Source organism: Periplaneta americana, chromosome 1 (genome assembly GCF_040183065.1).
Source record: "Periplaneta americana isolate PAMFEO1 chromosome 1, P.americana_PAMFEO1_priV1, whole genome shotgun sequence".
Lineage (NCBI taxonomy): Eukaryota > Metazoa > Arthropoda > Insecta > Blattodea > Blattidae > Periplaneta > Periplaneta americana.
The window spans coordinates 197,092,829-197,117,838 of NC_091117.1; the positions used below are offsets into that span (position 1 = coordinate 197,092,829).

The window sequence follows — 25,010 nt, forward strand, 5'->3', positions numbered from 1 at the left end:
ATTATGGCAGTAATAAACCAACAATATCTACGTGAAACGTCTTCTCTTATTTGTCAGAATTAGTTTAAATTCCGAGAACGATCTCTACATCACAATATAATATGACAAGATGTGACTTCACTGTCGTAGGTGTTTAAACACATTCAATTTTGTTTCTATGAAATCAGGGCGCACTAACAGTATTGTCGTCGCAGCAGTTTCATGGCCTCAACAATACATGTGTCTAAATACATTCGTTTTTGGTTCTACGAAATCAGAGTAAACGTTTGAATGATGCCTAGATTATATCATATACTGTATACCTAGATTGCTCGGCCTTATAGACCTTGACGGTAACAACTTTTATCAGGTTTACTATGCTGCCATCTAGTTATTACATAAGGAATCACGTCATGCATTAGCAACTGTACTGCCATCTCGTGTTCGTTTACGGCGGACGGGTGGCGATCCTGGCGGTTGCTCTCTTCAAAGTGCTATCGATTTTAACATAAGGATGAGCAAACTGTTATATATGTAATCTGGGATGACATCTAATAGATGTATGTGACGTATGTCACATAGATGTATGTCTAGTATGTGACGCGTATTTTCTCACTGCCTTCTGAAATACAGTAGAGCATCGATTATACGAAACAATTGGGGACGGGGGTGTTCGGATAACTGATTTTTTGGGATAACCGATCATTTACAAAAACAAATTGTACAGGTGTCATAGGAGCAGTATGAGGCAAAGAAACACTGATATTAATCACAAAACTGTACATACAGTATATATTTTGTATCATACGTCTTACAAATAGCACAGAGAACTGACTAGCCTAGTTTGAAAAGTTCAAAATGGTCATTAAAGTAGGCCTACAGTTTAGGAAAAGAATTTTTTTTTTGTTTCAGAGCTGAGACTCGTTTTTTTTTTTTTTGCCGCTAAATCTCGAAAACAGCGCTAGTGAACTTCTACACAGCGCGCGCGCAAATTTGAATTTGCCGCTGGAACGTTTTCGGTTAACCGATGTTTCGGTTGATCGATATTCGGGTAATCGATACTCTACTGTATTACACTTACACGGAGCTAGCGTCATGTTAAAGTGGAAAATGATCTAACTTGTACATTAGGAAGAGTATCCATTGTCATCGCAGCAATGCCATGTCCTCAACTATTTACTGGTTTTATTTCTCACAATTTTTTCTTATTTCTTGGAAATTATTCTCATTTTTATCAGAGGTAAATTGAAATTAGATAATAAATCGGACAAAACAAGAAAAAAATTTCATATATGCATTCCAATAAGCAAAATAAATTTAAATATATATAGAAGAAGAATATCATCGAAATGATAGTCGTCCAAATCTTGTATTTAAAATATCGGCATCCTAATCAATTCAAATGAACAAAAAATAAAATGTAAATTAATGTTAAAATAGTACATTATGCAACGAGCCTATAATGATAGTAATTAAGAATCGAGTATGGATATTTATGAAACTCGCTTGCGCTCGTTTCATAATTTTCATACGAGCTTCTTAATTACCATTATAGGCGAGTTTCATACGACTTTTTATGCTCGACCATATTTATAACTTGAAATTACCGGTATTCAGATGTATACATTTTATTTGTAACTGACAAGATCGGAAGTGACCTTGTTCTAGGTCGTGAATTGTGAGATGTGCGCAGACGCGAAAGTATTGATTTTTTCCGAGGAACAATAATGTCATTGACCTTGACCCAGTCCCGTTAAACTTGATAATATTATAATATTATAACCTTGATTATTGAATTCGACATTGAAAAACGAGATGACAAATTGAATTTATTTGAATATTATTTACAATTAACGCTAATTATTATAGTAACAGAACATAACCGTCTACGACAGTATTGGATTTCCAGCCTCCGTGACTTTTCGATAATTCTCTTTCGATTGCATATCCAAGAATAATCGATACTTGCGGTTTTATAACGGTAGAAAGCTGACGTGTCATTGGCTGAACAGTTGTAACCTGAGTCGTCATTGGCTGAAAGACCTGACCTTTAATGAGTAGGTGTACTTTAATGACATGCATTAAAGGTCTGCTACCAGGTGTATAATTACTATATTTCGGTATGGTCGAGCATAAAAATACATAATGAAATTTTAAAAAAGAATATTCTGCGACAAGATGTGGTGGCTATCAAAACAATAAAAATTTAATGAAAGTAAATAATATACATTGAATATTATAAAGATGAATAGAGATGGTGATTGATGATGTTCAGTGAAGATTTTAAAATGGTTGATGCAATTGCCTGAAAAGTCTTATCAGAAACCTTTAATTTTCTGAGGATCTCCTAAGTAAATTTGGGAATTGTTCCTCGCGCACCAAACATAATTCCAATGATATTCCAATCTTGAATATTATATTTATGACTGAGATCATCACAGCATGGAAGGTAAATAGCGCGTTTCTCTTCATATACCTGCTTTGGTTGATCTTCATTAATTTCGAACCTTACAGTGGGGTCAAGAATGAGAAAGATCCACTATTACTTTCTCAATATGTTATTTCAATAAAAAATGTAATTTTATGACGTTCTGCGGTCTAATTACTATTACTATTATTATTATTATTATTATTATTATTATTATTATTATTATTATTAAATGCAATTATGCCGAAAAAATTTAAGATATACTATAGAACCATGGACATAATATTCCAATTGATGTTGGCCTATATGAAATAATAATAATAATAATAATAATAATAATAATAATAATAATAATAATAAGAAGAAGAAGAAGAAGAAGAAGAAAGATAATTCATGTAGATGAGGAATATATTATTCAAACGAATAGAAGTAACATTGTATAAGCTTAATTATTTAGAAAAAAATATTATATTTTACCAGCAACTTACAACTAAAACTAAAATGCAGAATTCTTATTTCAATGTAATTTTTCTCAAAGCGTTAAGAAAGATTCATGCTGGTCACTAGTAGATAATTTTCCTCATGTTATTAAACGTATTATATAGCTGGAAAGAGTCACTTCAGGTGGTATCTTAATTTTATTGCTTTTAATATCACGTGAAAAAACAATGAAAACAACATCAGATAATGAAAGAATAACAGTCAAATTATATTATCATTATATTGTTTTGTTGTAAATACAAAGAAACGAAAGGTCATAGGTTAAATGAAACTATTAATTGAGCAATTCAAAAACTGCTTCGGTAAAATTAATTCTTCTAAGAACAATATTTTTGCGGTTATTAAGTTCGTGTAATACTTCTGTACTTGGATATGTATCACGTGACTATATTACATAGCTTTTATTGACTTTATGGAACGTGAAAATTAAAAAAGCTTAGAATAAGAGGACGATGTGTAGTTACAGTAACTAGTTACTGCCGCCAATGTCAACACATCTCGCATCATGAAGTTACTTTCAGCGGAGTCAGTTGGATACTGTTAATCTTAATGTTGCGAAAATGAAGAGCAACCAGGGAGAAAATTAATGCGTGATTCGTGGGCACCATGAATCCGTCCGTATTAGAATGTATATCACGTGGTCTGGCATGTCTATTATTAGGGATGCCTGCCCTTGCCTCACGTTTAAGCCGTCCTCTTTCTGGTCGTAAATGGTCTTGTGTCACCTGGATTTAACATGCAAAGTGCATCCCGTATATTAAGAACACACAAAACTGTATTCAATATAAATAAGTTGAAATTGCCCCTGTTCATTTTTAAGTTATTATTAATAAATATATTATTATCCATACAAGAAATAAGTTTGAATGTTCGTTCTATGCTGCAGATTTACAAGATAGGCCTAGTGGCTGAAATTTATAGTAGTATATTTATTTATAAAAAAAATTCCAATAAATAGCAGTGTATAGACATTACAATCCAATGTATGATTTTCCTTTAATTTCTAAATAGGTTCATAAAATGGATTACGTGGTACGATAAAATCAATAATAATAATAATAATAATAATAATAATAATAATAATAATAATAATAATAATAATTTTTATCCGTCCTGCTTTCCATTATAAGCAGAAATTTTAAAAGAGAAATTGAAAACATTAGTAGAAGCTCAAATTGCGGAAGAACAATGTGGTTTCCGAAAGGGACGTTCCTGTGTAGATGCCATATTTATAGTGAAACAATTGTTAGAAAAGAGGCGAGAATTTAACCTCCCTCTATATATGCTATTTTTAGATTATGAAAAAGCATATGATAGAGTCAATAGAGGAAAGTTATGGTTAATTTTAGAATCTTATGGCATTCCAGAAAATCTGTTAAATTCTATAAAAAGTCTTTATGAAACAACTACTATAAAAATTAAACTAGATCATGACAAATATACGGACACAGTAGTAACTAACCAAGGACTCAAACAAGGTTATGGCATTTCCCCCTTTTTGTTTGTGATATACTTAGACAAAGCAATTCAAGAATGGATTGAAGTAGTACCAAAAGGTATACAGATTGACGAACACACAAGACTAAATACAACAATATATGCAGATGACCAAGTTTTGTTTGCAGGAACAGAAGACGAATTACAGCGCTCTGTTTTTAAACTACAGATGGTTTTAAAAGAATACAATATGAAAATATCAACCGAGAAGACAAAAGTTATGGCAGTTTCTGGCAAAAGTCTTCTACACGCAAAAATAGTGGTTGATAACAAAATAATATATATTTAGGAAGTCATATTTCTTTGTATAATTATCAAAAATACATAAATAAAATATATTTAAATATAATCAATTACATGGTATCTTGAGAAGGAACTTTGGAAAACAAATGCGAAAAGAGGTCCAAGTCTGATTTCACACATAACAAAACAAGCTCTGTTATATGGCAGTGAATGTTGGACACTGCGGCAAAAGAAAATAAATAGAATCAACGTATCACAAATGAGATTTCTACGATCATTGACAGGAGTTACCTTGCGGGACCGCATTAGGAGCGAAGACGTAAGAAATCAGTGGGAAGTTGAGGAGATGACCGCAGACGTCCAACATTATCAACGTAAATGGAGAAACCACCTTCTTAGGATGCCTGAACATCGTTTACCAAAGAGACTTTTGTATTACCATCCACGAGGACGAAGGGATTTAGCAGACCTCACCGACGTTGGACGGACCAATTCCATTTGTAGTTCACAGACGGGAAACAACCCCAAACTGTGTATTGGTAGAATAATAATAATAATAATAATAATAATAATAATAATAATAATAATAATAATAATAATAATAATAATAACAATAATAATGAATAGAAAATCCGCAATAGTAATAAAAATATCAGAAGTACTAACAATAGTAGACTTGACAATAGATGCAATAGTGTCTTCAATCTCATCTGCCACAGACCATTTCGCTGTCACCAATTCCATCGACGCTAAATAAAGCGTCCTTAAATAACTGACGGTTAGTGCGTCTGGCCGCGAAACCAGGTGGCTCGAGTTCGATTCCCGGTCGGGGAAAGTTATCTGGTTGAGGTTTGTTTTTCGGGGTTTTCTCTCAACCCAATATGAGCAAATGCTGGGTAACTTTCGGTGCTGGACCCCTGACTCATTTCACCGGCATTATCACCTTCATCTCATTCAAACGCTAAATAACCTAAGATGTTGATGAAGTGTCGTGAAATAACCTACTAAAAAATAAATAAAAAAATTAATAACTGACCTAAATTTTTTTTCTGTAACTTTTGACTTGCAATACATTTTTAAAGAAGCTTCAAAGATGATAGAAGCTATACAGAGTGTCCACATGAAACCTTTACAACTTCACATGCAAATAATAAATTATCGAGACACGATATCAGAATACGGTTTACAGCATGTTAATCAGAACATGTCAAAGTTTTATGGGAATTTTGTTGGATTGTTGAAATACATTTCTGGTTGCAGGCGTGAATTTTGGTGAAATCTGAAATCTGGCAGTGAAGGAGATGTCGATACCTCAGGAGATGCCACAGTGTGTATCCTGATTTATTGAGACACGGTCAGATACACAGGTGCAACGTCACGTCCGGACCCAATTTGGAAGAGAACCGCCATCACGCCAACAATCACATTTCGATCTGGCACACAGGGTGGAAGTGATACAGGGTGTTAAGAAAATGTATTCAATATTTTAGGAGGTGATAGTATGCATCAAAACAAGAAACTAATGTCTCATAAACATGGGTCCTACAACACATCTTTCTGAGATCTGAACACTTGTTCATAGGAGGTGCTCAATGTGATGTCCATTCATGGCAATGCATTTCTAAGCCCTACAATACAGCAGACTACCAGATAATCATACCGTAGTTGACACCGCTGACATGGAATACTGATACGTCGCAAGGAATATTGAAAAGAAAAGTTCGGTTGCGGATATGAGCGGGGTTCAGCAGAGATGGCGTTGTGAATTTTAGTAATCAGCATGTGTGGGCTGATGAAAATCCCCATCCACTTGAAGAAACAAGGCATCAGCACCGACTCTCAATCAACTTATGGGCAGGCGTTCTTGATGATAGATTAATAGGGTCATACGTGCTACCACAGAGCTTAACTGGGGATCGTTATCAGGACATTTTTATCAACGTATTAAAACAAATTTCAAAGAGTGCGTGATTCCTTACGCCGAAGGCCAGAGGAATGCATTACCGTGAATGGACGTCACATTGAGCACCTTCTATGAACAAATGTTCAGATCTCAGAAAGTATGTGTTGTAGGACCCATGTTTATTAGACATTATTTTGTTGTTTTGATGCATATTATCACCTTCTAAAATATTGGATACTTTTTTAACAACCTGTATAACTGTCCAGATTGAAGTAGCAATGAAATACCATAAAATAAATATAAAACATATTATGCGACTTGTATTATGTGCATGGTTAATGAGAAAATTAGACTGAAAATCTGTGTTATTTGGCAACAGCGCATCGCCGCCTCAGCTACGAATACGAACACATACAAACTCAGATCTGAATAACAGCATTCCATCCCTTTGTCACCCCAGTAGTGTTGTCAGACTTCTTAAAGGCAGGAAATAACGATATGTGTTAATTTTTTTGTTTTATTCGTATGAAAACCGTACGCTTTATTTAAAAAGTGCAAAGAGATAAATCATTCCTCATCAGGTTCTCTAATAATAAGAGTAAAATTCAGAATAATGCGGATAATATTTATAGAGTCAAACAGTGTTAATAATTAGGTAAAATGGTGTTTTCTGAGGAAAATAGTAATATAATGTTTTATTGTAATATGTCCAAGGAATAAGCAATCAAAACCTGCAAAGTTATATTAATTCCACTCTGTATAGCGACGCTGTATCACCAAAAAAGATACCTAGCGCCGATAAAATTGGTGATAGCGAGATGAAATCGAGTACCTGCCATTAATTACCTGATATAAATAAATAAATAAATAAATAAATAAATAAATAAATAAATAAATAAATAAAAAATAGATAGATAAATAAATAAATAGATAAATAGATAAATAAGTAAATACATAAATAAGTAAATAGACAAAAAAGGAAATAGACAAAAAAGTAAATAGACAAAAAAGTAAATAGACAAAAAGTAAATAGACAAATACGTGAATAGACAAATAAGTAAATAGACAAACAAGTAAATAGATAAACAAGTAAATAGATAAACAAGTAAATAGATAAACAAGTAAATAAACAAGTAAATAGATAAACAAGTAAGTAGATAAACAAGTAAATAGATAAACAAGTAAATAGACAAACAAGTAGATAGACAAACAAATAGATAGACAAATAAATAGATAAACAAATAAATAGATAAACAAGTAAATAGATAAACAAGTAAATAGACAAACAAGTAAATAGACAAACAAGTAGATAGACAAACAAATAGATAGACAAATAAATAGATAAACAAATAAGTAGATAAACAAGTAAATAGATAAACAAGTAAATAGATAAACAAGTAAGTAGATAAACAAGTAAATAGATAAACAAGTAAATAGATTAACAAGTAAATAAACAAGTAAATAGATAAACAAGTAGATAAACAAGTAAGTAGATAAATAAGTAAGTAGATAAATAAGTAAATGGATAAATAAGTAAATGGATAAATAAGTAAATAGATAAATAAGTAAATAGATAAATAAATAGATAGATAAATAAATAGATAGATAAATAAATAGATAGATAAATAAATAGATAGCCAGATAGATAGATAAATAGATAGATAAATAAATAGATAAATAAATAAATAGATAAATAAATAGATAAATAGATAAATAAATAATTAAATCATTTAATCAGCCCAAGTGGAATTAAAATCCAAGCCAGAACGTAGCTTCTTACAAGAAATCACGTTGAAGTATTCTGTTGTTTAATGTAGGCAGAGGGTATAAAATTGACAGAACTGTACGTTATTATCCATTTACTGTGTACAAGCCATCAATCTTCTTTTATCTGTGTTCATACTGAAATATAATTCCAATGAGAGCTCATGCATCCACCTAATATATGTAAAGGCATATTTCCATTATCGGGAGCTTTCTGGCCATCGGATATTTTACAATAAAGTTAATCCAATATCAAATTCCGGAAATATCCGCCTTTCTGTGTCATGGCAAATGAATGAAGGGAATGTTTCGGTATTGCTTATGGATTCACGCACATAGGATAACAGAGACGATTGAACTCTGAATTAGACTGAACCAAGGATAGACCACATAGCATTCTTCCGTGTTATAAACGCTGTTCATAATGCAAGAATGCAATACGTTTCTTATATAGGTTACCTCAGAATTAAGGCGAAAGGATGGGTTTAATATGGTGGAAAAGCCAGTAAATTAAAAAAAAAAATTGCTCTGAAATACACTTTGATAGCTATGTGAAAAATATATTACAGAAGCTAGGGGAGAGTCGGGTAGTATCGGACGTCGGGTAGTATCGGACAGTGCGATTCTTTCATCTACCACCATATGGTAGTACCTGAATGACATGGTTACGTTTCTCTATGCGACATCAGAGAAACGTAACCATGTCAATCAGGTACTATCATCGTGTGGTAGATGAAAGAAACTCACTGTCCGATATTACCCGATGTCCGTTACTACCCGACTCTCCCCTATAATGTGCATTTATGCCTATGTCAGCTGCTACGACGATATTTTTAAAGCTCTGGTACACAGAATTTTCAAGGGGGAAAAAGTGATTAAATGCATACAATGAAAACAAATAAATTAAAAAAAAAAATTGCTTTAAAATAAACTTTGATAGCTATGTGAAAAATATTACATAAACATATAATGCACATCAATGGCCTTGTTAGCTGAAATGAGCCACCGGCGTGGCTCAGTCGGTTTAGGCGCTTGCCTGCCGGTCTGAAGTTGCGTTCGGGCGCGGGTTCGATCCCCGCTTGGGCTGATTACCTGGTTGGGCTTTTTCCGAGGTTTTCCCCAACCGTAATGTGAATGCAAGGTAATCTATGGCGAATCCTCGGCCTCATCTCGCCAAATATCATCTCGCTATCACCAATCTCATCGACGCTAAATAACCTAGTAGTTGATACAGCGTCGTTAAATAACCAACTAAAATTAAAAGTTAGCTGAAATGACGACATGTTTAAAGTTCGGGTGTACAGCGTCCTCAAATAACGCTGAACTTCTGCTTCGAATTCCCATAACTTTAATTTCTTGCTTTATTCTCTTACACAAAGTTATATATCTATAACTTGGAAACTATTAATACCGCATGTATGACATTTGGCACACACATTCTTTAGTCTATTAGAAAATTTTTCTCTGGAAGAGGATTTTTTTTACATTTGAAAAATATCTGTCCTTATTTCTATTATATTACTTCTATAATTTATTCATTCTCAAAAATATAATCGTTTATCTTAAAATTTGAAAGGCAGTATCAAACTATGCTCCACACATGTTAAAGAATGTGTTTTAATAGTAAAATGTGAAAGAGATTTTGGATGTATCGTCAGTGGCGTAGCCAGACTAATTATTTTGGGTGGGCCAGATATGCAGGGTTTAGAAAGTACCTGACCCATCTCCTGACAATGCCGCTGCCGTCAACTCTCTTGAAACTCATTCTCCGAAGTCTTATTTAATAACATGCAAAATTATGATACACAATCATGCAAGGCATACCTATACAAACGCTTCATAAGGTGAACTGGAGCCGTCGAGATTTCCTAGCAACGAATCTGTCGATCGCTGATGATGGGTCCTTCAACAAATCCCAACTTTTCTCCCTCTCAATGGATAGAATTGCTAGATTACAAAGCCTTGTGCTTGACATGATTGTCGAACTCTTTTTCGTTTCAGAGCTTTGAAAAGTTTTATATCATTGCCTTAATGAAGGACGAAAATTGACTAATATCCATTTTTGGAGATTGAGGTGCTTTCGATAATGAATTTGCAAGAGCAAATCATCTAAATATACCAAATAAAATAAGGTGTAAAATTTTTGTAGCTGATGTAACAATTCAGTAGCCCCCACAGCTTCCTTTTTTTTTATCGCTGCCAGACAATTTTTTAGGCCCAACCCAACACAGTTAAATTGGCTCTTGAAGAAATGAACGCATTTTTGACTTCTTATCTTAATGCTATCGATTGAAAGTATTGCTCTGGAACCATGGTTTGGTTTTAATGATGAGTATTTTCCACAAAAAACGCAAAAATTCGCATATTTTTTGGGTGGGCCTGAGATGTACCCCATTATAGTGAATAACTGTAGCCTAGTACTTTTTTTAATTTTGGGCCCAATTAAAAAAATAATAATCTCGAATTTAAATTGCAGCAGCAATATTATTTCTGCATACGAAACTGAAAAATATGCAAAATTAGGAAAAAGATTCAAAATATACCATCTTCTTCCTTTAAGTTTATCCGTGAAAAGTATTTTAGTTATTTATTATTAAATGAATAGTATGCAGAATGAGTAGTAATTGTGTACTATACAGTATTGTACAGTATTCTATATTCCAATATAAACAGATTTTGTCCTATAAACATATAGCCGTGACGGTTTTTTTTATCGAGATGTGACAACACTGTGGGACGCTCGAGTTGGTGTTACGTCGAAGTTATTCATGCATCAGTCACTCAGGTGACTCTCTACAGTACAAGTGATGAGAGAGAAACGCTACAGTCAGTCAACAAGTGCTGCGTATTTGCGCTTTCTGCAGACTGAACTACCACAACAAACGGTACCACTGTCAACACGGTTGAACACTTGGCTACTTCAGGATGAAGCATCTGCGCATTACCGTCGTGCAATATAACTTAATTTAAATGAACGGTATGCAGGCAGATGGAGTGGACGCAATGGGCCTGTTGCATGGCCGACGAGATCGCCTAAACTCAGTCAGTTGTGGGGTTTAGGGACTAGTTTACTCTCAACGACACGCCACGAGAGAGCGGCTGAGGCAATTGTGGCTGCAGGGACTTCATGTGAGAGGAAGGCGGAATTGTATTGTGGAGTGGTGCACATTTCGAGCATCGTCTGTGAGCTTGCAATGTAAATAACCACGTCATTAAACAATTCTCTCAGAAAGGTCCAACGCAAGGCAGCAAAATATGTCAAAATGGGAAAGGGACATGGTGAAGAGATAGTAAAAGACTTAGGGTGGGAATTTCTCAAATCAAGGCGACGAAAAACCAGACTGACCGCATTGTTCAAGGCACAAATGGGACACAAAGCATGGACCGACATCAATGCTAGATTAGTGACACCATCATACTTAGGCAGGGCTGATCATATTAGGAAGTTTAAATATAGAAAACAAAGAACTGACGTGGCAAAATTTTCCTTTGTTAACTGCACAATATTTTATTTTTTATAGCTGTAATTATTGTAAATATTATTAATTTAATTATTGTAATATTATTGTATATCGCTGCCACCGGGTGTATACCCAATTGCAGTGTTAATAAATACATATATACAAAAGTAGCTGTTGTCTTTTTCTAACTGTTTCAATCATTATCTCCATAATGTAGCGGGCATGACCATAAGTTCATATGAAAAAAATATGTTTAATTTTCAGTATAGAATACTCTATAATACTTTATGCTCGACCATGCCGAAATGTAGTAATTATACACCTGGTAGCAGCCCTTTAATGGACCGCATTAAAGTACACCTATTCATTAAATTTCAGGTGTTCCACCAATCAGAAAATACCATTGTAGCAATATGAAAGCACAAGTATAGATTATTCTCGGATATGCAATCGGAAGACAACTAGCGCGAGATTCGACAAAGTAAAAATGGCGGACACTAGTGATAACGACTTAACATCAATTCATCGTCATCTTCCAGCCTTTCACAAAGCACATTCCCGCAAATTCATTTCACCAATTGCATAATAAATCACCTATATTTGAAATAAAGTCAATTCTGTTACTATAATAATTAGCATTAGTTGTAAATAATATTGAAATAAATTCAATTTGTCATCTCGTTTTTCAATGTCTAATTAAATTTCAAGGTTATATCAAGATTGTTTATTTTACTCTCTAGATTATATCAAGGTCAATGCCGACATTTGTTTCTCGGAAAAAGTCAATACTTTCGCGTCTGCGTACAACTCACAATTTACGAGGTATTGCATTAGGTCAGTTCCGCTCCTCAGTCAGATAAGAATAACATGAATACTTATGAATAATTTAAAGTTAGAAATATAGTCGAGCATAAAAATTCGTATGAAACTTGAATATAATGATAATTAAGACGCTCGTATGAAAATTATGAAACTCGCTTGCGCTCGTTCATAAACATACTCACGTCTTAATTACTACCATTATAGGCTCATTGCATAATGTACTATTATAGTACACAAATACGATTCAACCTGTATATTATAAACAGGTAAGAAAGATTAGTGATAAAAGATCTGTGACTGATTTATATAATCTGAACAGGCAATGAAGTATTAATAGGCTACGCCTATGGTCTTAAAGACCAGACGAGTATAAAGGTGATTATTATTAATATGGTAAATATGATGATGATGATGATTATGATGATGACGATCATGATTATCGTATAATTATAATTGTAAGAAATCATCGGCTAACTATGAGCTGTAACTGGTCCTGTTTCTGTAATTGTCCGCGCATTCTTTCACTTTATTTTCGAATTAATTATGACTGTTGAAGCACGTCGGATACCATCAGAAAAAAAAGACAGCCTAATTTAGAAACAAAATGAGATCTCCGTCTTCAATTAGAAACCAGACAAAAACATCTTATATTAAACTAAAAGGAACATAATGAGGTTTGTGAAAGTATGTCGTTAAACTTCAGATTGTTTAAAACGAAAGTACTGCACCTGCTGTAACATATCCTAGGAGTTTTAGCAATTCCTGTCATCTATGAGAATTAGTCCACATTTTCCTACATTATACTTGCAACAGTATGAAGCTTTTATGCAATATGTAACTTGATTTAAGTTGTAATTTCACTTTCACTGTAAGAGAAAGAGAAAATATATTTAAGACGATTTTAAATATATAGGCCTACTCTCTCTCTCTCTCTCTCTCTCTCTCTCTCTCTCTCTCTCTCTCTCAAGCCACTGCGTAATATTTAAGGCAGCATTGACTTTTTTTAAAATATACTTTCCTCAAAGAAGAACTAATATATATATATATATATATATATATATATATATATATATATATATATATATGTGGGATCATTTAATTGCATCATATTTTATTTATTACATTTGTATGTAAGAAATGTTTCCTTCGCGATATTTCTTGGTTCATTTGTGTACGTTTGTTTTAGCAAGGGTTTCTACGTACATGTTTTTGTCAAGAAAGACCATATTTGATGTAATGTGGAATTCTGGCTTTCTAAGTTCTAAGATCAAATAACGCTACAGCAGCGGTAGAACGCAAAGACTTTTAATAATGCTACCAAAAACTTACGTACAAACATTATACATAATGAAAGAAAAGAATTTAAATTATGCCGAAATGTAATAATTATACACCTGGTAGCAGCCCTTTAATGGACCTTATTAAAGTACACCTATTCATTAAAGTTCAGGTTTTCGATCAATCAGAAAGCAATATGAAAGCGCAAGTATCGATTATTTTCGGATATGCAATCGAAAGACAACTAGCGAAACGTCAAGGAGGATGGAAATCCAATACTGTCGCAGAAGGTTATGTTCTGTTACTACAATAATTAGCGTTAATTGTAAATAATATTCAAATAAATTCAAATTTGTCAATTTGTCAATTTCCAGGTTATATCAAGATTAATGTACATTTTACTCTCCAGATTATATCAAGGTCAATGATATTTGTCGCTCGGAAAAAATCAATACTTTCGCGTCTGCGCACATCTCACAATTTACGAGATTGCACAAGGTCACTTCCGCTCCTCAGTCAGATAAAAATAATATGAATACTTATGAATAATTTCAAGTTAGAAATATGGTCGAGCATAAAAAGTCGTATGAAACTTGCCTATAATGGTAATTAAGACGCTCGTATGAAAATTATGAAACTCGCTTGCGCTCCTTTCATAAACATACTCGCGTCTTAATTACTACCATTATAGGCTCGTTGCATAATGTACTAATCATTGCTGAACAGATATCATTATTCGGAAATCTATTATAGTTTCTCTATCGATAATCTCTACTGCAATTGAGGGCTTGAAAAATAAATACATTTAAAAATCGAAAATATTTTTCCAGGGTGTGTTTAAAAAGTATACGAGATGGCATAATCCGTAAACGGGTTAAAATCCAGCTGTGATATTATAAAACGATTAAAGCTGTCATACTTTTCTAAAAATTATCCTGATTTTTTTGGGTAACATTACAATAAATAAAGTTGTTTGGAGTTATTTTGCAAAAAAAAAATTACCGATAAGTAACACAATAAAAACATTTCTCTTGATATCGAATCACTTTATAATACTTTCAATATTTCAAATATTATAAAAGTATAAGCTTAAATGGGCAGGGCATGTAGCACGTATGGTCGAATCCAGAAATGCATATAGAGTGTTAGTTGGGAGGCCGGAGGGAAAAAGACCTTTGGGGAGGCCGAGACATAGATGGGAAGATAATATAAAAATGGATTTGATGGGGGTGCGATATGATGATAGAGACTGGATTAATCTTGCTCAGGATAGTGACTAATGGCGGGCTTATGTGAGGGCGGCAATGAACCTCCAGGTTCCTTAAAAGCCAGTAAGTAAGTATAAGCTTAAAACTTAAAAACTTTGTACTTTCAAAATACCGTTAAAATTTAATATACCTTAAATACGCCGACTTGAACTTGAAATGTTAAGCATTGCAGAGTTCAGTGAAAAAGCCGGAAAATATCGCGAAAAAAGTTTATAATATTTAATGAGAATTTTTCTCGAAAGACTCCCTCAGCTGAACAAAAGAAGACATACTTAATTTGTTGTTGATTATACTATATCCTAAAATACAAAGTATTTAGCTTACACATAATAAAAAATGGAAAATATCCAGAGAGGTGTTTGGGAATTATCTCATGGATGAATCCAGGCAACAGTGTATCTTTCATTGAATCTTCGTCAATTACGTCAGCTGAAGTTCAGTAAATTTATAAGACGTGTAACAATGGCACTTTTTGCAAATAATTTTGTCACTATCTTTTCCAAAATCGAAGGAAATTGGACGTCTTGATATTTTCCTCTGTTCGTCAACCTTAATCAGACAAGGAAAGAACCATACACTCCTAAAAGATGTTACGGGAGCTATAAAAAGAAACCTGGTCTCTTCACATCTACTACTGTATACAGATCACGAAATGACCCATTTGAGCTGGAGGTTCACTACGGGGGGAGGTAGAAAAATAAAGTATTAGGAAACACAAAACGTTGTACGTGGGCGGAAACCACACACTTTTGTATCAAAGCCGCTATTAGTCTTAAAATACTGCTTCTCACGTCTTAATTGATTAGTTCAGGATTCCGTTAACATTTCATTCAGTCAAAGGTTAGCGAATAAAAATTACAGTACAGTATATAGTGCCGATTAATTTTTTAAGTGTTCGATCACACTGGTCAACAAACTGAAACTTTTCAATCATTAGAAATAACAGCAGATTTTTAGACTACAATTTAAAAAAATGTTATCCCTTTTCCTACGGCACGTATAGGCCTATTTTATTTGTTGTAGAATAGTACAGGGACATCATTTTATTTTTACTTGCATTTTTATTGTACCTGCATTTCTGAATGTACTTCACTCTCACCCCTTCACTAATGTCCTTGCTCCCGTCAGACACACAAACTTACGGCCGCTGTTGCATTCGAAGTCTTCAAGCAGTGAAGTAAACACTGCAATGTATAGTGTGTTTCAGAAATGTGGTTGCGTTTTCTATAGGAGAAAGGACCTATATTAATAATATCGTACTAAAAATTATATTCAAGAAACGATAAATTAAATTTCAGAGAATATGCTTCAAAATGTTTTTAATAATATGCGTACTGAATTGAAGCCTGCATTGTAATGAACGGCAACCATTTTCAGCAACTTGTTTAAAAATTCAGATTAGCTTTTTTTGAATTGAGATGGCTAGAAGCAAAGGAATGCTAGTGACATTTGTAATAACATGAGTTAAGTGCATCCAGTGTAAGCAAAAGTATCTAAAATTTTAGTGGCAAAGGGATATTTTAATCGCATCATACATTAAAATTTAAATAAAAATTTCACCGGTTTTACGAAAGCTTAAATATGTAAACCCCATTTTCTCAAAAGTAACTTAAGTGCACTTACAGCCCTTTACTTATGACCCCCTCAATTTAAATGCACTCTCTATATTGTATGTTAACACCAATAATTAATATGCTAAATAAAGTAGACATTACATAACGAACATAGCCGCCTGAAAAGTTGAGTTTTTGAAAAAAAATGTTACTACTCTACTGTATTTTGATAAATTCCGTAAGACCGATGATGAAACTGAAAATCGTAATATCGTATTTGCCTACAACATAAATGGATACACTACTTTTCTCTCCTCCTATACCTAGTAAAATTATTTGTTTACATATTGCACTAGTAATATCAAACTCCTGTAATGGAAGGGGGCAACAGTGTTTCCGAGTATAGGCAGGTTAATGTTAAAAATGTTGGTAAAAATAAAGTGATGTCCCTGTATATATTGTAGTGTAAAATACTACAAAAATTAGGCAAATCTTTCACATTTAAATTTCTTTCCGGAATTAAAACAACATTATTCATAGCTTCTTCCTAAAAATTTATGTAACTATCTGTACAATACAGTTCACACAAAAACCAGATGATTTTTTCTTCCTATTATTTTCTGTATAACATTCAGCAATAGTCGAAAATCATGAAGTCATTCCAAAATCTCTGATATCTCTGTTCCATTGTCTTGATGACACCATACACCTTTTTCATCACTAACTACACCAATACTTACGGAAAAATGTTTTAGTGATAGTGCAGAAATTCAAGTTTGAGGGACAGTATATGACAGTATATAGTGCCGATTAATTTTTTAAGTGTTCAATTACACTGGTCAACAAAATGAAACTTTTCAATCATTAGAGATAACAACAGATTTTTAGACTACAATTAAAAAAAAAATGTTATCCCTTTTCCTACGGCACGTATAGCCTATTTTATTTGTTGTAGAATAGTACCTGTATATTGTATAGTAAAATATTGCAAAAATTAGGCAAATCTTTTACATTTAAATTGCTCTCCGGAATTAAAACAACATTCTTCACAGCTTCTTCCTAAAAATTTATGTAACTATTTGCACATTACATTTCACACAAAAGCCAGATGATTTTTTTCTTTCTATGATTTTCTGTATAGCATTCAGCAATAGTCGAAAATCATGGAGTCATTCCAAAATCTCTGATATCTCTGTTCCATTGTCTTGATGACACCATACACCTTGTTCATCACTAACTTCACCAATACTTACGGAAAAATGTTTTAGTGATAGTTGCAGAAATTCAATTTTGAGGAACGTGAGATATTATATATTTTTCTATAAGTCATGTTTACCGATAGAAATAATTAATACTTATAATTACTACTTTCATAACCAGAGGATTTAGGCGAAGGCGAATAGACTCACAATAATGGAGAAAATATCTCCCAACTGTCGTTACTATCGGTTATGATTAATTAAATTATGAAATACGTCAAAACTGACAACAGCTTTTCGAGTGCCGTATAAGGTTTTGAAATATACTGTCATCATCATATAAATCTTTAGTTTCCTTTTTAATAAAAAGCCCTACGTAGTCTGAAACTGTTCAGAAGGGCGGGAAATATTATTCATATTTTGAACAATTGTCAGTCAGCTCAAGGGACAGTTCTACACTCTTTTCATAATCTAAAACATTAAGCAGCTGTATAAATTTTCCAAGAGAGTACTACATTTATACGAATCTTCATTATGTCTTCATGAGTACAACTGACTGTGTTTTAGTGCGGAAAGACAAAAACATATCGGTTTCCGAACGTTTTCTGCGTATACATTATGGACAAGCATCGATAACAGAGCGGTGGTAACAACTGGTTACAAATTTATAGTGTAATTTCACTGTTTCCTACTCGAATAGAAAGCATATTGTGAAGTAATGGAAACCAGAATGAATGTCTGTGTGTGTTCTTTAACGCGTCGGGAAACAGACACGAGAAACGTGGCTGAAAGTCCCTCCCAGAGGATTTTCGCTCTGAATTTTTGCGTCCTAAAAATGCATCGACCGTAGCTGGGAATATATTTTTTTTTATGACTGAGCGAAGTTAATTTTATGAGTTCTATGAGTTAAGAGCAAGATTTATGTCAGACGATGGTCGCTTACAAGTCGATGCATGCTTACCTCAAATACGAGTAGGTAATAGAATCAATAACTGATTAAAGTAAATAATGATAAATTACATGACACGGAGTAATCGGTGTAGAGGCGTGAACTTGTACTTTAGTGACATATGGACATTCAAAACCATGTTACACAATAAGTACTGTAGGAGTTACTGTGGGATTTTCCAGACATGGTATATATAGATACCTATATGAATATCTACAGTATATACATTGTTCAAAACACAAGCAATCTTATTTAGCAGAAGAAATAAATTCAATAGATTGGGAATAAATCACACAAAATTAACCATAAATGGATCACAAATCGAGTAGAAAACTTCAGTAAAATATCTCGGAGTAACACTAGAGAGACGGCTTACGTTTCTTGAACACGTACAACAGAAACTCAGACTTGCCAATTCTAGAATGGTGGAGCTGTACCCTATTTTAAATAAAAGCAGACATTTAAACATACATACAGCCTTGATTTTGTATAAAACATTAATCAGGTCAGTAATATTATATGCTTGTCCTGCTTGGGGACACGCATTTATTACAGTTCTTAAAAAATTACAGGTTTGCCAAAACAAACTTTTAAGATTCATTACAGGACTACCTACAATTACACCACTTAGATTGATTCATACAGAACTAGAAATTTGGACAATTCAAGAATACATCTCAAATCAAGCCTTCTGCACGTACACCAAGTCGTACAGCTGCAACAACCCACTAATCTCTTCCCTGGGTAACTACAACCCTGCTTTAGATAAGCACAAACGACCTAGGAGCGTTCTCCACCCTCTAGCTTGGAACGACAACGTACAAGACGAATACCAACTTGAACACTAAACAACCACTTGACTCTACAGACAGACATGAATCTATAAATGCACTAATAATGTTATTTCTCTGTTTCAGGGTCATCACGTTATTGGCTGCATAGATGCTTTGTATTCTTTGTAAATAATTATTATGTATTTTAATGTTTCAGCACTTTAAATAATGATTAAAAGACAACCTCCCACCTCAACAAATTCAGACCCCATTGTAGCCAATTGGCTTGTCGTCAGCACGACACCTCATCCTGCTCAAGGTTTTCCGTGGTTTCCCTTGAGCAATAAGACAAATATCTGGATGAGCCCTAAAAGAAATGGGCCACGGACCACTTCCCTTCCCCCACTCTTTCTCTTCTACTATCACAAAGAACTTGCTAATTTCTTAGATAACAACCTGCACAATGATAATAGGGGAAAATAAATATATTGTAAGTTCAAAGGGCTAACGGCTTCGAAGGTGGGTACCTGGTTCTAATGAAGTGCACTGGTAGCAATTTATAACATGGGGGCATGAGATAGTTACTCTGCCTGCCATAAAAATTCACTTCAATCAAATCCCAAAGTAAAATAAATAAATAAATAGATAGATAGATAGATAGATAGATAGATAGATAGATAGATAGATAGATAGATAGATAGATAGATAGATAGATAGATAGATAGATAGATAGATAGATAGATAGATAGATAGATAGATAGATAGATAGATAGATAGATAGATAGATAGATAGATAGATAGATAGATAGATAGATAGATAGATAGATAGATAGATAGATAGATAGATAGATAGATAGATAGATAGATAGATAGATAGATAGATAGATAGATAGATAGATAGATAGATAGATAGATAGATAGATAGATAGATAGATAGATAGATAGATAGATAGATAGATAGATAGATAGATAGATAGATAGATAGATAGATAGATAGATAGATAGATAGATAGATAGATAGATAGATAGATAGATAGATAGATAGATAGATAGATAGATAGATAGATAGATAGATAGATAGATAGATAGATAGATAGATAGATAGATAGATAGATAGATAGATAGATAGATAGATAGATAGATAGATAGATAGATAGATAGATAGATAGATAGATAGATAGATAGATAGATAGATAGATAGATAGATAGATAGATAGATAGATAGATAGATAGATAGATAGATAGATAGATAGATAGATAGATAGATAGATAGATAGATAGATAGATAGATAGATAGATAGATAGATAGATAGATAGATAGATAGATAGATAGATAGATAGATAGATAGATAGATAGATAGATAGATAGATAGATAGATAGATAGATAGATAGATAGATAGATAGATAGATAGATAGATAGATAGATAGATAGATAGATAGATAGATAGATAGATAGATAGATAGATAGATAGATAGATAGATAGATAGATAGATAGATAGATAGATAGATAGATAGATAGATAGATAGATAGATAGATAGATAGATAGATAGATAGATAGATAGATAGATAGATAGATAGATAGATAGATAGATAGATAGATAGATAGATAGATAGATAGATAGATAGATAGATAGATAGATAGATAGATAGATAGATAGATAGATAGATAGATAGATAGATAGATAGATAGATAGATAGATAGATAGATAGATAGATAGATAGATAGATAGATAGATAGATAGATAGATAGATAGATAGATAGATAGATAGATAGATAGATAGATAGATAGATAGATAGATAGATAGATAGATAGATAGATAGATAGATAGATAGATAGATAGATAGATAGATAGATAGATAGATAGATAGATAGATAGATAGATAGATAGATAGATAGATAGATAGATAGATAGATAGATAGATAGATAGATAGATAGATAGATAGATAGATAGATAGATAGATAGATAGATAGATAGATAGATAGATAGATAGATAGATAGATAGATAGATAGATAGATAGATAGATAGATAGATAGATAGATAGATAGATAGATAGATAGATAGATAGATAGATAGATAGATAGATAGATAGATAGATAGATAGATAGATAGATAGATAGATAGATAGATAGATAGATAGATAGATAGATAGATAGATAGATAGATAGATAGATAGATAGATAGATAGATAGATAGATAGATAGATAGATAGATAGATAGATAGATAGATAGATAGATAGATAGATAGATAGATAGATAGATAGATAGATAAAGTGCATTTATTGATGCATAATAAATTATACAAACTCATGTACACAAGATCCTTTGCACGAGCTCATACGGCCATTCGTGCTGTAACTATGCACAGTTTGAATCTTCAAAACGAAAATAATGCCTACTAATAATAAAATAGTGAAACAACAGTTATTATTATTATTATTATTATTATTACCGTTATCATTGATTACCACTATTATAGCTAATCTAACTTTATACCAAATTTCACAAAAATAATACAAATAAAATAGAAGGGAGATATGAAAAACAGACACGCACAATAAATAAATAAATAAAAAAATATATATATATATATATATATATATATATATATATATATATATATACACACACATTGTTGGTGAAGCCTGTTTCTTGGAACCAAATGTATATCAAAACTAAAATTTCGATTAAGACATAATTTTTACAGACCTCTAGCGCGGGGTTTGGTGAGAAGTTTGAGCACGATGCTGTCGTAAGCTATCTCCTCCGCGACACCAGAATCCTTCACCAGCTTCTCCTTCACAGCAATGCAGATGTCATGTTTTGCCAGCAATGTCTCCAGTTCTTCAAACGCCTGCAAATAAGAAACTAGAAATCAGTATTCAAATTGATATTACTGAGACATATCTGTTATAAATGTGGGATACACTATCCCATAATAATTATTAATAACGAAATAAACTAATGATGTCAAAATTAATTAATTAGTATATCTCTGTTTTAATATCACAATATTAGCAGAGAAGAGAATATTGCTACAAGAACGTTTTTAAATGCTATTCAACTGTCCCCTTTGCTGTGGAGACCTTCGGTCCTTGGAATCATAACGCTAAAGTTTTGGTATCTCAAATCGGCCAAATTTTGATCTCCATTACTGGTGATCGTCGTTACACTACTTATTTGCGTCAACGCATAAATATTGCTATTCAACGCGGAAATGCAATGAGCGTTTTGGGTACTCTTCCCGAATCCAGCCCTTTGGACGAACTCTTTCTCCTGTAAAATTTATTATTCTGTGTGTAAATATTTCTGTTTAGTTTTATATATGTGTAATACATTGTCAGATAGTTATAGAATGAAAAAAAAAACAGTTATAGTTTATTTAGGAACTTTACCTTGATTAATATTAAATAACCTGTAATTTGTATTCTGTACCCAACAGATATTCTCGATTTTTACGTTTCGGTACAATTATTACTATGTTGAAATTTCACTAGCTTCCAGAATAATTATTAAATTTATTGTTGATTACTAAATATGAAGATAGTTGCTTATAATAAAAACTTTTTATTTTGTTGTTTTTTTATTTCTACTGAAGATAGTAGTAGTAGTAGTAGTAGTAGTAGTAGTAGTAGTAGTAGTAGTAGTAGTAGTAGTAGTAGTAGTAGTAGTAGTAGTAGTAGTAGTAGTAATAATAATAATAATAATAATAATAATAATAATAATCACATCATAAACATGTTTTATTTTGTTTTCGAGTTCCACAACACAGTCATGCCCTTGAAGGTGAACATGCTTCTCTCTCTATAGTCTCTAGTGGTAGATTGCAGCACTTTTCCATGAGTCAAGGTATAGCAGCAGGAGTAATGCTTACGTCACAGTACCATCAATACTTCAGTGATGGACTGGCTATTTTATAGGATAAATGAGCGCATTATTCCTGGAAATTAGTTTTATTTTACCAGTGTACAAATAAGAACTATCTTTTCTAGCTACTACTAATTTTTACTGATATCTGGTTGTACTGCAGACACATCCAACCTCAGTGCAGAAGATAAATTATACACTTGGTTTTGCTCTTAACATTATTCAGAAGTAAAAAAAAAAAAAAAAAAAAAACTGCTCGTACACGACGTTGCATCGAACAGTGGTACCAAACGTTCACAGAAATTCGGGAAATATTCATTTAACATTTTATAATTCAATCCCCGATTTTCCGCACTTTCGTAGAGAGACATTACTCTGAAATTCTGTTGCCACTATTCTTTAATCATGAGTGGTTCCTTCTGGATTGACAGAAAATTGATTACTAAATACAAAGCTTCATCTCTATTGAAAATTTTTCACCAAAGAATATTTCAAACTCAGATTAGACCTAAACGTATTCTAAACGTCTCCTGCTACTTGTAAATCAAATACATACTACTTATTGATGACGTATTCCAAACGTGGAAAACGACACAAATCTATATTTGTCCTTCCAGATATTTATTTTATTTGCTTATTTAATCTCATTTAATCTGGCGGAGTTAAGGCCATCAGGCCTTCTCTACCACACCACCAGAATACAAATAGACATATACAAGAAATGAAGCGAGAAGAAGGAAATAAGAAATGGAAGTAAAATTATAGATATTAATACAAAAAGCACAACTGCAAAAATTATGAGAGAAATTTATATATTCTAGTAGGAAGATAAGATCACAATGGGTACTTTTTTTTTATTTTAGTAGGTTATTTTACGACGCTTTATCAACATCTTAGGTTATTTAGCGTCTGAATGAGGTGAAGGTGACAATGTCGGTGAAATGAGTCTGGAATCCAACACCGAAAGTTACCCAGCATTTGCTCATATTGGGTTGAGGGAAAACCGCGGAAAAAATCTCAACCAGGTAACTTGCCCCGACCGGGAATCGAACCCGGGCCACCTGGTTTCGCGGCTAGACACGCTAACCGTTACTCCACAGGTGTGGACCAATGGGTACAAAAGGTACTAGTACATTACACTGTCTACCTAATATATTAGTGATTAAGAAAAATAATTAAATATCTAGAAGTAAGTGGCTGACTTGCAAATGTAAACCGGAACAAAACAGTAACAATTTCGAAACATTTGCAATAAGTTTGAATACTCAGTTTACTGCATTGCACTCTACGCAGTAAGAAAATGCTTAATGAGTTTGTTTTTGAACACTGTTAAATTGCGACAGTCTCTGTTGTCACTGGGTAGGATATTCCACAAGCGTGAGGGCGAGATTGTGTATGATTATGAATACGATGAAGTATTATGTGTTAGTATGGCTCATATCTCATTCGTAAAATCTATTATGGTATTTATCGACGAGGACCAATATCTGTGGAACTTCAAAATAAAATATCTTTCTGTA

The 25,010-nt window shown here is 32.9% G+C and overlaps 1 protein-coding gene across 2 annotated transcripts in view; it reads right to left on the reverse strand.

The window, feature by feature from the left end:
* The window catches only part of mtt (mangetout), a 523,315-nt gene that overhangs the window by 192,858 nt on the left and 305,447 nt on the right, over positions 1 to 25,010 (reverse strand). For both annotated transcript variants that reach the window (XM_069835394.1, XM_069835387.1), the window contains one exon: positions 22,333 to 22,477. In XM_069835394.1, coding sequence (XP_069691495.1) covers positions 22,333 to 22,477 — 145 coding nt within the window. The remainder of the gene's footprint in view (positions 1 to 22,332; positions 22,478 to 25,010) is intronic.